The following is a 14319-nucleotide window of genomic DNA, read 5'->3' as shown; positions in this document are numbered from 1 at the left end:
GAGTGGTCGACACCTCTGGCCCTCAGTATTTATGTCCAGAGCTGGAGGCAGGAAGTGAGGGGTGGGAGGGCTTTCCCAAAGTTTTGTATGTGCATTTCTGGGATTGGAAATATCTCAGGTCACAGGAATCTGGATCTCTTTCTCCATTTCTCTTATCTTTTAACTTCCATTCCAAACCCAAACAACAGCTATGTTTTTGAGTCCCTACATAAGTCAGGCACCGTGGGAATGGGTTACATACTTATGTCCTGATGTCTTAACCAGAACATTGCCAGGGATCTACTACTACTACTCTTATAATTACTATAATTATTTCCTTTCATAGACAAGGAATCCCAGGCATAGATAGGCTGCAACAGGTAGCAGGCAGAACTGGAATTAGAACTCAGGGCCTACTCTGGAGTTCTGATTCCTGTCCCCACAGTCCTGTGGATCCCTGGCCCAATCTTCCAATTCCCCCATGGGGCATCCACCACCTCAGAGACAGTGATACCCTCCTCTTTACAGGTAGAACTCACCGGAAATAGCATTTACGAATACATCCACCCAGCAGACCATGACGAGATGACAGCGGTGCTCACGGCCCATCAGCCCTACCATTCTCACTTTGTTCAGGGTAAGGCAGACGCGTGCCTGTGACACTCGGGCGCATTACGGTCCGCTTGTGGCTTGTCCCCAATTAGCCATAGCAGGGACGGTAGTGCCACACCTCACGTCTCACATCCTGCACCTCCCTCTGCTCCTCTCTCTCAGAGTATGAGATCGAGCGCTCCTTCTTCCTGAGAATGAAGTGCGTGTTGGCCAAGAGGAACGCGGGCCTCACCTGCGGCGGCTACAAGGTATGAGACTAAGAAGGAAGAGCCAAGCCTCTGGCAGCTACCTAGCATTGGAAGGAAGTTCCTGTGGCGAGGACCACCCTGCATGCATCACAAGGGTCGTTGAACTTTGTGAACACGTGGAGACTACGTTTTAAGACAGTCTGCTGGCTGCTGGGACTCTTAATTTGGGGCCCATAAGGGGCCTTAGGGATGTGTCCAGGGTCTGAAACGTTCAGTTGCTTCGGGAATTCGTGGAATTTACACATGGCTTCAGATTCTAACCCCCAGAGAGGCTAAGAACCAGAGCCTTAAATCCAATCCGTGGTTTTCCTGTTTAATAAGATTAAATATGCAGGTTCAAAGGCCCAGCTTCAGGGATTCTGATGCGTTAGGGTTGGCAGGGTCCAGGGCTTTGTGTATTTTTATAAGCCCCCGAGTGAATTCGGTGAGGCAGAGTGATCATTTCCTTGAGATACCTTGGAGCATTTAGAGCAATACCTTTGGACACTTGAGAGCTGGGGCATGGCTCACATGGTGTTTGTGGCACAGATGAGTCTTATGGTTTTAATCCCTTCTCACCTTTTGGGGAACTTTCTTGACTAAATGGCTGAGCCTCACCCTGTCACCCTACGTTGTAGGTCATTCACTGCAGCGGCTACCTGAAGATACGCCAGTACAGCCTGGACATGTCCCCCTTCGATGGCTGCTACCAGAATGTGGGCCTTGTGGCTGTGGGTCACTCGCTGCCGCCCAGCGCCGTCACGGAAATCAAGTTGCACAGCAACATGTTCATGTTCCGCGCCAGCCTGGACATGAAGCTCATCTTCCTGGACTCCAGGTGTGTGGCCAGGGCGGGAGAGGCTCACCGCTGGAAGGAGGGAGGCCTTGTTCAGTGATCGAGAGCTCCTCATGGACTTAGGCGCCCATTTTGCAGATGAGGCGACTAATCGGCGGGCCCTGCGACGTGAGGGTGGGCACCCAGGTCTAAGGTGGCTTTCTGGGGGTAGGGTGCACCCCCGAACCCCGCTCTCATCACGCGGGGATTGCTCTCCACAGAGTGGCGGAGCTGACGGGGTACGAACCTCAGGACCTGATTGAGAAGACCCTGTACCACCACGTGCACGGCTGCGACACCTTCCACCTGCGCTGCGCCCACCACCTGCGTAAGGCACCACCCTGCCTGGCACCCGCACAACCCCAGCGCTTACCGGAGTACGGTGGTGAAGGAGGTGGGGGTGGAGGGGAGCGGGCGTGACTTAACTCCCCAGCCAGCAGACAGGTGGGAGTCCTCGTAGCCCGGTGGTGGTGGTGGTAGGTGAGGTCCTGCGCGCAGCTGCGGGGCCCTACCTTGTTTCTCCGCGGGCCCTCACACCCGCGGAGAGTTTTGGAGTTTCCAGGTGCAGTTCCCCCGGGAGAGGTCTTATTCTCCTGTTGATATGCTGCCCCCTACCCCATCTCCCATAAACCTCACTAAAGATGGGGAGAAAAAGCGAGGCTAGCCCACTTGGCTCATGCGCATAGATCCATATCTCTCGCCTGGCTTTATATACTGCTTTGCTTTGAACTTAGTCTCCCGGGACAGGGAACGTGAGCGTGGGAGCGAGCTGCCCGGAGCCTACCTTCCAGGGGTAATCCCCCAACTTAGAGCCCCTCCGCCCTCCCTCGCTAAACATGAAGGACTGAGGATTCAATGCAAATTAACTGGACAATCAATTGGTTTGGGAAAATGCGCGATGTCTCTCCCTCCTGCCTGAGCGGACTTTAATTAGGACCCGCGGGGGACCAGCACTCGCACCGACAGGGGTTCCATGGGGGCAGATCAGAAGCAGGCTCGTTCACCACCAGCTGCCTTCTGTCTCTCCAACAGTGCTGGTGAAGGGGCAAGTGACCACCAAGTACTACAGGTTTCTGGCGAAGCACGGCGGCTGGGTATGGGTGCAGAGCTATGCGACCATCGTGCACAACAGCCGCTCATCCAGGCCACACTGTATCGTCAGTGTCAACTACGTCCTCACGTAAGTGCAAGTCTGGGACCCATTCGTCCACTTCATGGGCTCCTGGTCTCCAGGAGGCTGCAGGCGGCGGACGTTGCCGTGTTAGGTGAGGCTGGGGTCCACAGGGGAAGCAGGTTTTAACTCCGAGTGCTGCCTGCGTTGGGAAGCGGCAGTTTGAGCACTTTTATCTTTATGAAGAGGCTTCCTTCGTTATATTTTAGAGAAAGATTTAGGAGTTTTTCTATCTACAGTCCATATTTGCTTTCTACTCTCTCTCTCTTTTAACCTTTTAAGGGAACTCTGCATTAAATAAAATTTAATGCGGCATAAAGGAAAAAAGAGAAAGGAAAGAGTCCAACGTAAGGAGCCATTTATGGATAACAAACAGGACATCTGTTTCACTTTTTCAAATCTGGGTTTGAAGTTCTTAATTTTAACCAGAGTCTCCAATCAAAGTTAAGAGTTCTGAGAGTGATTTTTTTCTCTCTTGAACCACAAAGTGAGTTTAAGTGACCAAGAGGGTCTGACTTTAACCTCCAGAAAGCAAAGGGACCCGAACTAATGCTGGAAGTCTTGGCCGGCGCCCAGGCCCCGCACGAGAGTTGTATGACAGCATCACTAGGTGAGGAGCCGGCCTCGCTGTGTGACCTGCAGGTGCGGCTGGCTGGCTGGGCGGCTACCGCAGCCGCAATCGAGACTTATTCTTTCTAGAAACAATTATCGTGTGGCCCTGCAGGCTGATCACGTGACCTGGTGTGTGGCCGGTGAAGAAAGCACGTTCTGTATAATGTTTGTGAAAGTCGAAAGGTTGAAGCCTTTATGAAGAACCCTTTTGTGTTTGCAGTTGCTGTTTTTTTCTTTTTTTTTCTTTTTTGGAAGTTGAAATTCTTGTGATTTCAGGGGACCTCAAGAGTTATTTACTTTGGAAGAGTTGACACACCAGGCACTTAATAGAAATGCTATTTAGACATTAGGAATTTAGTTAAGGGGTGCATTTTGTAATCAGACTTTACTATTGGCAATGAGGACTGGATTCATTCCAAGTTCTTTTAAATTACCGAATTAAAAATGTAGTAGTTGGAAATGTTATACTTGGCAATAAGACTATTTACTTTGTGCCCTGTTTAATAAGAAAATTTAATTCAATAGACTTGGGAAATGAATTTAATTTAGATAAGAATTCTGTACTCAAGAATAATAGCTGGTTATTAAGAAGAATCATTTTATTTTTTCATTTTAGTAAATGGTGTTCAAATAAATACTATTAGGTTTTTGTAATAGCAGGAAGGCTGTGGATTTTAATACAGAGCAGAAAACAGCAATATTTTCGGTATCATGAAACAAAACCATCTATTTTATGAATGCAGTTTTTGATATTATTAAAATAAACATAAGAGAAAATGATAAATCATAATTCATAAAATAAGCCGCTCTGTGAAGCCTAAGTATTAAAAAGTGAAAAATTATGTCTGCTTACCATGGAAAGGAAACGGACATTCTTTAAGAAGGTGCTTTGTATGTCTGAGACATTGCAAGCATTATACATACACTCTGTTCTCTGGTGGGTTCCTGTGGTTAGCAATCACTTTTTTATCAAACAGCGGGGTATATAGTCACACGGACCCATATAAATGATCAGAATGCAAGTTAGACCTCCCAATGGGTAAACTTAATTTATGTTTGGAATCATTTTGAAATGTTCTGTTTTGTTTTCCATTGGATAAATGTATTTTCTTTCTTCTGTTGACTCTGTCATTCTTCACTTTACACACTTCTTCAGAACTGCAGGATTGGGCTACCAGCTTTACAACAGATTAAAAAGATGTAATAAGGATAAATGATTTACAGAAGAAAAATAGCACAGCACACATTTTTCCAAATGTTTTATACCTCTAAATGAAAATAGAAATAAACAGAAGCATACAAGATGAAAAGCTGAAGTTGATTACCTTTTTATGAGACTCAGTTTCAATTCTTGACATTTCTTGGTATAAAAATTCTTAGGACAATTTTTATAGCTGCAAATGTGGAAACTGCTTCTAGATAAAATGTCATCAAGTGGCTCTGTGTGTGCTGACAGGATTTTCATAATGAACAGGTTGCAGTTTGTTTGATGTGTATATCACACATCTGGCTGGAAGTTACTAATTTACATTGTCTCAGCAAATTAAATAGATGGCTATTGATTCTCTATGGTAGCAGTGAACTATCACATACATTTGTTTTCATGGTTAGTTCTCTGTGAAGCCTGAAAATGATAAGTGAATTCTTTCCAAATACACCATCTCAAACAATGTACTTAAAAACCACAAGCCCCCCGAATAATTTGACAGGCCAGATGTTTTTCCAAATTTAGATATTTTAATAGCATACATTTTGGAGGAATTTTCATGTAATGAAAGTAGAGAGAATTTTAAATAAGCATTCATCAAATGAAGGTGTGACATTTTGGTGGAATCTACATTTATAAGAAGCTTGTTTTTCTAATTTCTTGATGGTAAATTTATTGTTGAAATTAAAATATGCCTAGAAAAATTCGTCATTATTATCTAACCAGAGCATTGATGAATAGAAATTTTCAGTAACTTTGTTTTAATCAGCAGGTACAACAGGGAATATGGGAATTTTAGAGGCAGGAGGTGTATACCCCGATGCTTTCCTGGGTTTTGTATGACCACACACAAAATGTTCGTGTTCTGAAATTCTGGAGAGGAGAGTGAGAGGACACTACGATTAAATTTAAAACATTCTCTCAATTTTACTCTGGATCCTTGAGATTTTCTGAGGCTTCTATAGCTCGTCGTTAAAACTGAAAAACAAAAACATAACCAATAACCAACTACCCTTTCTACAAACCCATTAGAAACACCAAAGCAAAAAACTGACCAGTTCATAATTTTCTGTAAGACACACATGCTCTGTTACTTTTATGTGGCACATTAAAGAAAAATTTCTTTCTTACAAATTTTGGTGCTCACAGGCTTTGTAATAGTGTTAAGTATGATAGGCCCTGCTCCCTGATTATTTTCTAGAGGATAGGTGAGTGAAACTAGTGTCTAGTAACAATGAATGTTGAAAAGTCCAGAAAAGTATGGAGAGGAAAAGGAAAACATGCTCTGTAAAACCTAAGTAATTTCCTTGAGTTCATATTTCCTTAAGTTCATGTAATTAGTAATGTTAATTATTAATCGCCAGTTCTGATAGAAAACATTAGTACTTAATGTAAAGAAAATTGAAAATGTAGAACACCTGATAAACTATGAAAAGTAATTTCTAGGAAAATGAAGTCTTGATTCTCTGTGTGTTTTTTAAAATTTATTTATTTATATTAGTTTCAAGTATACAGTACATTGGTTAGACATCTATACAGTTTGTAAAACTATCTCCCCAATCACTCCCTCCCTCCCCTGGCCCTCCACCTAGCCATCATATTAATGCTAACTGCATTTCCTCTGCCCTGCTCCCCATCCCCATGACCAACTATTAACTACTAATTTGTACTTCTTTAATTGATTCTCTGTGTTTTTAACTTAATATGTTTTACAAATAAAACTTAAAAAAAAAACCCCACTTTTAGGAATAAGCAAATGAGATGTAAAAATCTAATTTTAAAATGTTTTAAAACATAAAAATTTTCAACCATACAAAACAGTTGAAAGAATAGTATAATGAATATCCATACACATCATCTGTCATATAAGCCATATATGCTTTATGTACCAAATTTTTCTATACCTATGTGTGTCTATTTGTATGTACATTTTTCTCCACTGAATCATTTTGAAATAAGCTACAGACATCATGATATTTCATCCTTAAATAATATTTTCCTACATAGTCACTATACCATTCATGATGGCACATTTAAAATGTTCAGAATTTCTGTGTGTAGAAGGTTGAAAAAATATACATGAGAGCTAGTTTATTGATGCCATTAAAAACAATCTGCCACTGAAATTTATCAAGCACCCACTGATATATACCCTCAATTAGGCTGATTGATAGATGATATTTTGTGAGGGGACTTCTGTAGGATATATTTGTAAATGTTAGTGTGTTTTAAACTAGACTTCTAATGAAAATTGTAAGCTAATATGATTCTGATATTTTGCCTGGAAACTAAAAGAGAGACAAAATTTCAAGAGTGATTTGGTTATTTTGGAATCAGACAGATTTAATATCTTTAACCGTTTTTTTGTTGTTGTTGGTAAAGAAGCCTTTTCTGCTTGTTTATCTCCTAAGTTTAGGATGGAATACCATTTTAGTGGAAAATCTCATATACTATTTTAGAGTGATTCACCGAATATATAGAAGGAAGTAATTTTCCGTGTTAAAATTTCTATTTCAGTGTTGCAGAAAGCAGAATAGAGACAATTTACATTAGTGGTCTACATGACATTTGTTATCTACTAAATAACCCTTTTGGATTTGTAGAAAAGTTAGGGCAAATGCCAAAGGAGACATGCTTCATGTAAAAGAAAAACAAAACCAGAGTCTCCACATTTTAATTATTTCAGGTCCAATAATTTTTGGTCTTTGCACAACATCGTTGTAGTTCTCATAATTAAAAGAGGTTTTAAGTGTTAACATATTCTGTGAATATAAACATTACTTATCCTTATCATAAAGCAGCAAACATTAAAATAAGCTCATATTAATTTGCTCTTTCAAGTATACTAGTGCTGAGTTAATTTGGGCATTTAAAAATTTTAAATTAATTTAAAGGCCCAGTGATATTATTGTTATTACTACTAGGACATTTTAAAGAATCCTTTTAAAAAACTTGACCAATAATATGTACAGTTATAGAAATGGATTTTATTTTCCTGGTTAGCAAAACTTCTCTTTTATATTATAAATAATGTGAAATGAAGTGCCTTTTGATTTAGGAAGCTACAGCAAAATATAAAATAATTTACTCTCATGCCTCAGATCTATGGATCTCTTGTTGCATAGATTTAATTTTCAATCATTAAAAATAATAATTATACGCTAATGTATACCCCTAAATTAGATTTGATACTTAATTGTGTTTGATCTTTATTATGATAATATTGAACATCAAAGCCCCAGTTGTCCTTTTCAAATGATCTTTTATGAAACTGAATCATTATAGAAACAAATCGAAGATACCTTTGGATTAATAGTAATTTATAACAAACAAAACTATTAATAGTAATTAATAGTAATTTTATAACTACCAAACACTTTATTAAAAGGAAGTGCTGGAAGATTTAGTCTCTTTTATAGGACATAATACTAGTAGTCATTTAAATAATCTTATCTTTCATATACTTTTCACTTATTGTAATTTTAATCAAAATAATCTGTATTTAGTTTTGCATTCTTTTTTTAAACTTTTTTAAAAATTAAGTTTATTGGGGTAACATTGGTTAATACAATTATGTAATTTTCAGGTGTACATTATAATTTGACATCTGTGTATTCTATTGTGTGTTTACCACCTCAAGTCCAGTTTCCTTCAGCTACCATATATTTGATTCTCCTTTACTCACTTCACCTTCCCCCAACTCCCCTATATTTGACCCCGTACTGTGTCTACCCTATCTCCTCTCGCACCTCCTACCTTCTGGTCTTATAGTTCATGTCCATGAGTCTCTGTTTGTTTATCCTATTCATTCGTTGCTTTTAGGTTTATGTTCTACATATAAGTGACATTCATTATTTATGCTCAGACTTTTTAACAAATGCCAAGTACATTTGCTTTCAATGTGCTGTCATGTTTGTTAGCTAATTAACTTTTTTGACAGCTCTATGAGGTGGTTGGGGATAGGGTTCACACTGTTCATTTTCTAGGTGAGGAAACCAAGGTCAGTATGCAGAATAAGTGGCAAAGTCAGGATTAAAGCCTGGGCTATCAGCTCCTACTGTACAGTGTAATTCTCTGTACTGGGGTGGGAGTCAGGGGTAATTGCAGGAGAGAAAATGTCTGGGAGAGAAGGATGGACTTAAATGACTGAGGCCTGTACTATTTAGCCCACCCAGCTCTGGATAGGCTTTTATCTAATCTCATAATGAAAGATTAAAAAGCTAACTCTGTGTTTCAGCTTCACAAGTATATACAGATATTCACAATTTAATGCTTTAAATTTAGTAGCGCTATCTTCTCAATGATATTCAATTAAGAATAAATCTTTTTCTCCCCTTATGTCTCACTAAGGACATTTTCATTTTGTAAGAAAAAAATGAAACCTGCAAACATTTTAGTTGAGTGAATTGCTTGCCTTTAGGTTACACAGATACATTATTGCTATTACTAATTATTTCATTTCTGCAACCAGATTTAATATTTTATGTTCTTGTTCAACACAAGTGTTAAAATGAACGTCAGTGGATTGGCAGGCCATGTCATTCTTTTTTTTTTTATCAGATGAGGCACAAATTTCCTCCTGTGGCGGTGGGATATTTCCCAGATAGTGTGTGTGTGTCCATGTTTGGGGGTGGTGTGCAGAATTGGCCCTTTTCCGTTTTTGATGGAGAATGATGGAGAGGTGGTCCCCTGGGACTCTGTTTAGGGTCTGGGGATAAAGAGCTTCCCTGCATGCTCTGGGAAGGTATGCCACCCTCTGGCTTTTTGGTAATGCTGCTGCCCAACTGCTTTCTACTCCCTAGATTTTCCTATGGAGACCAAGTGACCTCCACCCCTTCTATGTTATTGTCCAGACCTAGAGGGCACTAACTCACAGGAACTCCTCTTTAGTTCCTGGTTGGAGGCCACTTGGTGTGTGCTAACTGACCAGCTTGACCAATCCTGTCTGTCTTTCTCTTAGTCAGCTGTTGGGAGGGAAAGGGTTCTGATCACATCATGGAAAAACATGGCTCATTACCTTATCTGAAGGCAGAGATCCATACATGTTAATGTGACTGGATGGAAAAATACAAATGAAGCTTTCCTTGAACTCCTCAAAAGCATGTTTTTGTCTTCTGACTTAGTCTATTCATGTGGTGAACACTCTTATGTTTGGTATGAGATGTGTGTGTGTGTGTGTGTGTGTGTGTGTGTGTGTGTGTGTGTGTGTGTGCAGTGGTGTTGGTGGTGGATTATGCATATCTTGATAGTTGGGCAAAAGGCTGCTACTACTTTCCCCTTATCCAGTGCTTTCCTCTCTGTTCTCTGTTCTCATTGGCTTGTGACATCATTCCAGATGAGCAGGTGGTGAAAGAAAATTCATTTTGGTTGAAGTGCTGGTATCTGTGCTTAAGTTGTCATGCAGAAAGGATTGGTTGGAGTTGAGAGGAAACCTGGAAATACCTGAGTGCCTATCAATGGAGGAATCTAACGTTCTGCCTTGTCTGAAGAAATAACTTCTCCCTACCTCCCTTCCCCTGCTTCAGGAATTCAAGGTCCAGGAAGGTAGCAGGGGAGAGAAGTGGTCCATGGTGATATCAAGGCTGAGGGGGATGAGAAGGAAACTTAGTTTTGTGGGGCATTGACAATGATTGGGGTTTGGCCGAGTCTGGACCATCTGTTTACCATCTGTGACTTTTACTCTGGGAAGTTATATTGCAATAATATTGTGATTTTGTTTTTCTAAAAACCCACAGTATCATTCAAAGAAATCTGTAAGGGAAAGGCATGGGCTTTGGTGTCAGACCCATCTGGGTTTGAATATGCTTTGCTGAGACTTTAAGAACAGCTTTACTCCTTTGACCCTCTGTTTTCTCATCTGTGAAATGGGGACATGCATGTCCAACTTCTAAGGATCGAGAGGGGCTAAATGAGATAATGTATATGTAGCACAGTACCTGGCAAGTGTTCAGAATATCTTGACTGCTGTTATTAACAGTTGTCAATTATGTGCACCAACTGAAATACTTTGGAAGAGGATGAATATTTCCTTCTTTATCTTGAATTTCTAAATCCTCAAACCCATAAATTTAAATGTTTATTTTCTCCTCCTTCCCCAGTCCCTCAACACATACACTTCCAAGCATTGTGCTCTTTGTGTGCGGTGGTTTCTATAGTAGGGTTAATCTCACCCTGTTTTTTTACTGCTGTCATTGTAGACTCCAAAATGAGCTGAGATTCTACCTAGAGGGAGGTAAGCCAACATTCAGTAAGTGCCTTATTTGTGCCAGACAACATGGAATTCTTTTACCTGGTGGAATGGTATTTTACGGAGAAAAAGAATATTCGTAGAATGTTCCTAACCTTTTATCAAATTTCTGAGGTTAATTTAGTTGGAATTGGTGTTTTGTCAACTTTACCAGTGTTTGTAATTATAATTTAAAGAGAATGAAACATGCAGCTCTGGCATTTTTGATGGTGTTCTGTAAAGCCTTGTGTATATTCCCTATTACTCTACATGGACTGGGTATGACTATATCACCAATGTCTCATAGACATGGACTGGGTATGACTATATCTACATAGACTGGGTATGACTATATCACCAATGTCTCCTAGACATTGGTATGGCAGATTGCACTGATTTATTGCATGAATACATAAAACAGAAGTCTTGGCATCTCTCGAGTAGTTTACAATTTAGTTGGCAAATAGAAGTGTTTCATTTAAATGTTTAAGAACTCAAATTAGCACAGTTTGAAATGATATGGTACACTTGGACTATTTGCTGCGGGCACAGAATTTGAAGGAACTTGAAGTGGGGGTGGAGCTATCAGGAAAGTAGAATTTTAGGGGTTGGAAGCAGAGGTAGGGTTTTTTGAGATGGAACAGTAACTTATACATATTGGTCCCATTGTTTTTTTTTTCTGTAAGAATTCCTTGAAACACAATTGGTATTACTTTTCAAATTTGATTCAACAATGCTTGTCTCACTGCTCTTGTTTAAGCTGAATTTTCTTTCTTTCTTTACCTTGAACTTTTTTTTGTTGGAATTGAGCATATTCCATCAGGATTGGAAACTACTTTCCCTAGGGCTGTTACCTGTCCTAAATTAGTACTGGTATATATATCTTTGACATGTTCACCTACCTTTAAGAATAAGTTTTTAGTATCTAGGCATACAACACAATTTTTTTTACGTTCTTAGTTTATTAATCCTCTCATGAAAAATCTGCTCAATTACTACAGATAAAGTCACTGACAAATCTTTATTCCTTCTGTTGTCCAGTTTTCACTTTATACCAGCATCAACACTGGCCTTTGCGGTCCCTCTAACTTTTGTCATTCTGTTCTTTCATTCCTTTCACTGTTTTCTTGAGGTCTTTTTTTCTCTCATATAGGCCATGTCTTGCAAGTCTATTTTTGGGTTCATTTTTTATTTTTATTTTTATTTTGCATAATCCAAGGAATCATAAATCATGCCAAAGCCAGTTCTCTTGCCACCACCAATCTGAATCCAGATACAAAGATGACTTTTGGTGTGGTCTTGTACATTTGGCTATTTTTCCAAAATTTCTTTCTCAGGTACTATGACCTTTCTAGGTGAAGGACATCAATGACCATTTGTTTTCATTGCAGTAGTCTGATGATCACGAACATCCTGGTCTGGATAGTTACTGTGTTATTCATGATGGCAGCCAACCCTCAAGCAGCCTGGGAGGAAAAGACAGTACATAGTTTTAAAAGTTTTAAGAAACGTCAGTATTCTACATTGAATGTAAAAATCTTATTGAAATAAATACCTAGTGATACCACAGTATAATGGTTGTATTTTAAAAATTATTTGTAGAAAGCAAATGTGAGGTATACATTAGAATGATGAACACTGGCAGATTGGAGGAGAGGGAGGTGCAAGGTACCTATATAGCTGGTTCCATATTTGCAATACCAGAAGGCCTCCTCAGTGCGATGTTTGACATCATAATCCTACCATTAGAATATGATGCAGCCTAGGCTCCTTAGTAAGACATTTCAAACCTCTCTTCGAATCCTATTGCTACCACTAACAGGCTTTGTGACTCTGGGCAAACTGCTTAACTTTGCCATCTCTATTTTTTTTTTTTAATCTGTAAAATGCAGGTGATAATAATATCTACTTCAAAGAATTGTTGTGAACATTAAATGAGATAATGTGTGAGGTTCTTGACACTGATTCTAACACAAAGTAACATAAATGTGAATGTAGAGTGGTCATTTCATTGAAATTAAATAAAATAATTGTTGTCCTGCCAAGAAATCAGTGTGTGACTCTTTGGCCTGAATGAGAGAATATATGAGTCTTAGGAAGGCAGAGGATTGCCCCTGAATGAGAAATCAGCAATGATTCTGTTACATCTGGAAAGGATTGTTAAATCCTTCTTCAGTTGGTTAGGACTGGTAGGTCGTTAAGCATTCATAAAAATGATTTACTGAGCACCTATCATATGTTAGGCGCTGTGCCAGGTCCTGGGGGACATCAAAACGAATAAGACAGTATCTGCAGGAAAAAGAAATAAGCACAAGTATAAGCTGAATCCTAGCTCAATTTCTCTGTAGGCTTGCTCATGACTGAGATTCCTTCTTGGAAGAAAGCATGTCCACCCACAGTTAAAAAGAAGAGAGCCCTAAGTGGCTTGGCACTCCTGGGGTCACCCATGGGAAATAAGCTTCCAGATGTGATCAGACTCCCCTCTTGTTAACTGGTGGGAAAGGAGTAGAGTCAGTGGGCACAGCTGGATTGCTGTGGAGGGCGGTGTGTGTGTGCGTGATCATGATTGGTGGCCAAGTGGGTGCAGGCTAAGGAGTCCAGCTTTAACTCTCACTAGGGCAACATTGCCCAGAGCAGGTCCTGTGCATCTTGTTACCTCAGCCAGAGAGAGCAGTTCATTTGAGTGATGGTGAGATGATTTTTTTCCTGCTTTGAATGCAATTTATATATATTTTGGAGGTTTTTGTATATTTTTATATATTGGAGGACTTCTAATAGGATTATAACTCTCAGCAAATTTTTAAATTGAAGAATCATTCTAGATTCAAAATAATCTATGCAGATTTATTATTTTTAAAAAATGTTGCTAAGTATTTTAGCAACATTTTTAGTTTTGTTTTTCTTTCTTTTGGTAAGGGATAATTCCTGGGCATCGCAGCTCTGCACTGGAGAGACTGGAAGATGATTGTCAGCTGCAAGCCAAAGGAGGGATGGGAAGATGCTCTGTTCATTGTTATACTTAGAAAGGTTGGAGAGTAAGAAGGACTCACATTTGAGGAGCTGCTACTTTGTGCCAGAGGCTTAGAGAGGCCAAGAGATTTAGCCAATGCAGCATAGCCAATGAACGGGCGAATGAACTCAGAACCAGGACTGCAGTGCCCAACCGATTTCCTCTTGACATCCTCTCTTTAAGCTGGTATCATTGTACTCAGGTGACTCACATGAAATTGCCATCTCTGTATATTAAAATAGCCCAATATTGGCAAGTTCATATGATTCCATAGTTAGGAAGTAATGTGACGTTTTGCAGAGATGTTGCAGAAGTCTATAGAGAGTATACTCTCTTCTTCAATATGGGGTCTCTACAAAGTGACTCAGTTGCTTCAATCTGGGTGTACTCAGAACCTAGTCAGCTGCCATGCAATATGCTCATCATGCAGGTCTGACCTC

At 39.9% G+C, this 14319-nt stretch overlaps 1 protein-coding gene across 6 annotated transcripts in view; it reads left to right on the top strand.

Moving 5' to 3' along the window:
* Positions 1-14319, top strand: part of SIM1 (SIM bHLH transcription factor 1) — a 70092-nt gene that overhangs the window by 14800 nt on the left and 40973 nt on the right. For all 6 annotated transcript variants that reach the window (XM_039869384.1, XM_039869369.1, XM_039869376.1 and 3 more), the window contains 5 exons: positions 508-616; positions 754-839; positions 1457-1656; positions 1875-1981; positions 2686-2833. In XM_039869384.1, coding sequence (XP_039725318.1) covers positions 508-616; positions 754-839; positions 1457-1656; positions 1875-1981; positions 2686-2833 — 650 coding nt within the window. The remainder of the gene's footprint in view (positions 1-507; positions 617-753; positions 840-1456; positions 1657-1874; positions 1982-2685; positions 2834-14319) is intronic.

The sequence above is a fragment of the Pteropus medius genome, unplaced genomic scaffold (assembly GCF_902729225.1).
Source record: "Pteropus medius unplaced genomic scaffold, Ma_sr-lr_union100, whole genome shotgun sequence".
Classification (NCBI taxonomy): domain Eukaryota; kingdom Metazoa; phylum Chordata; class Mammalia; order Chiroptera; family Pteropodidae; genus Pteropus; species Pteropus medius.
This window is presented reverse-complemented; position numbering and strand designations above follow the sequence as displayed.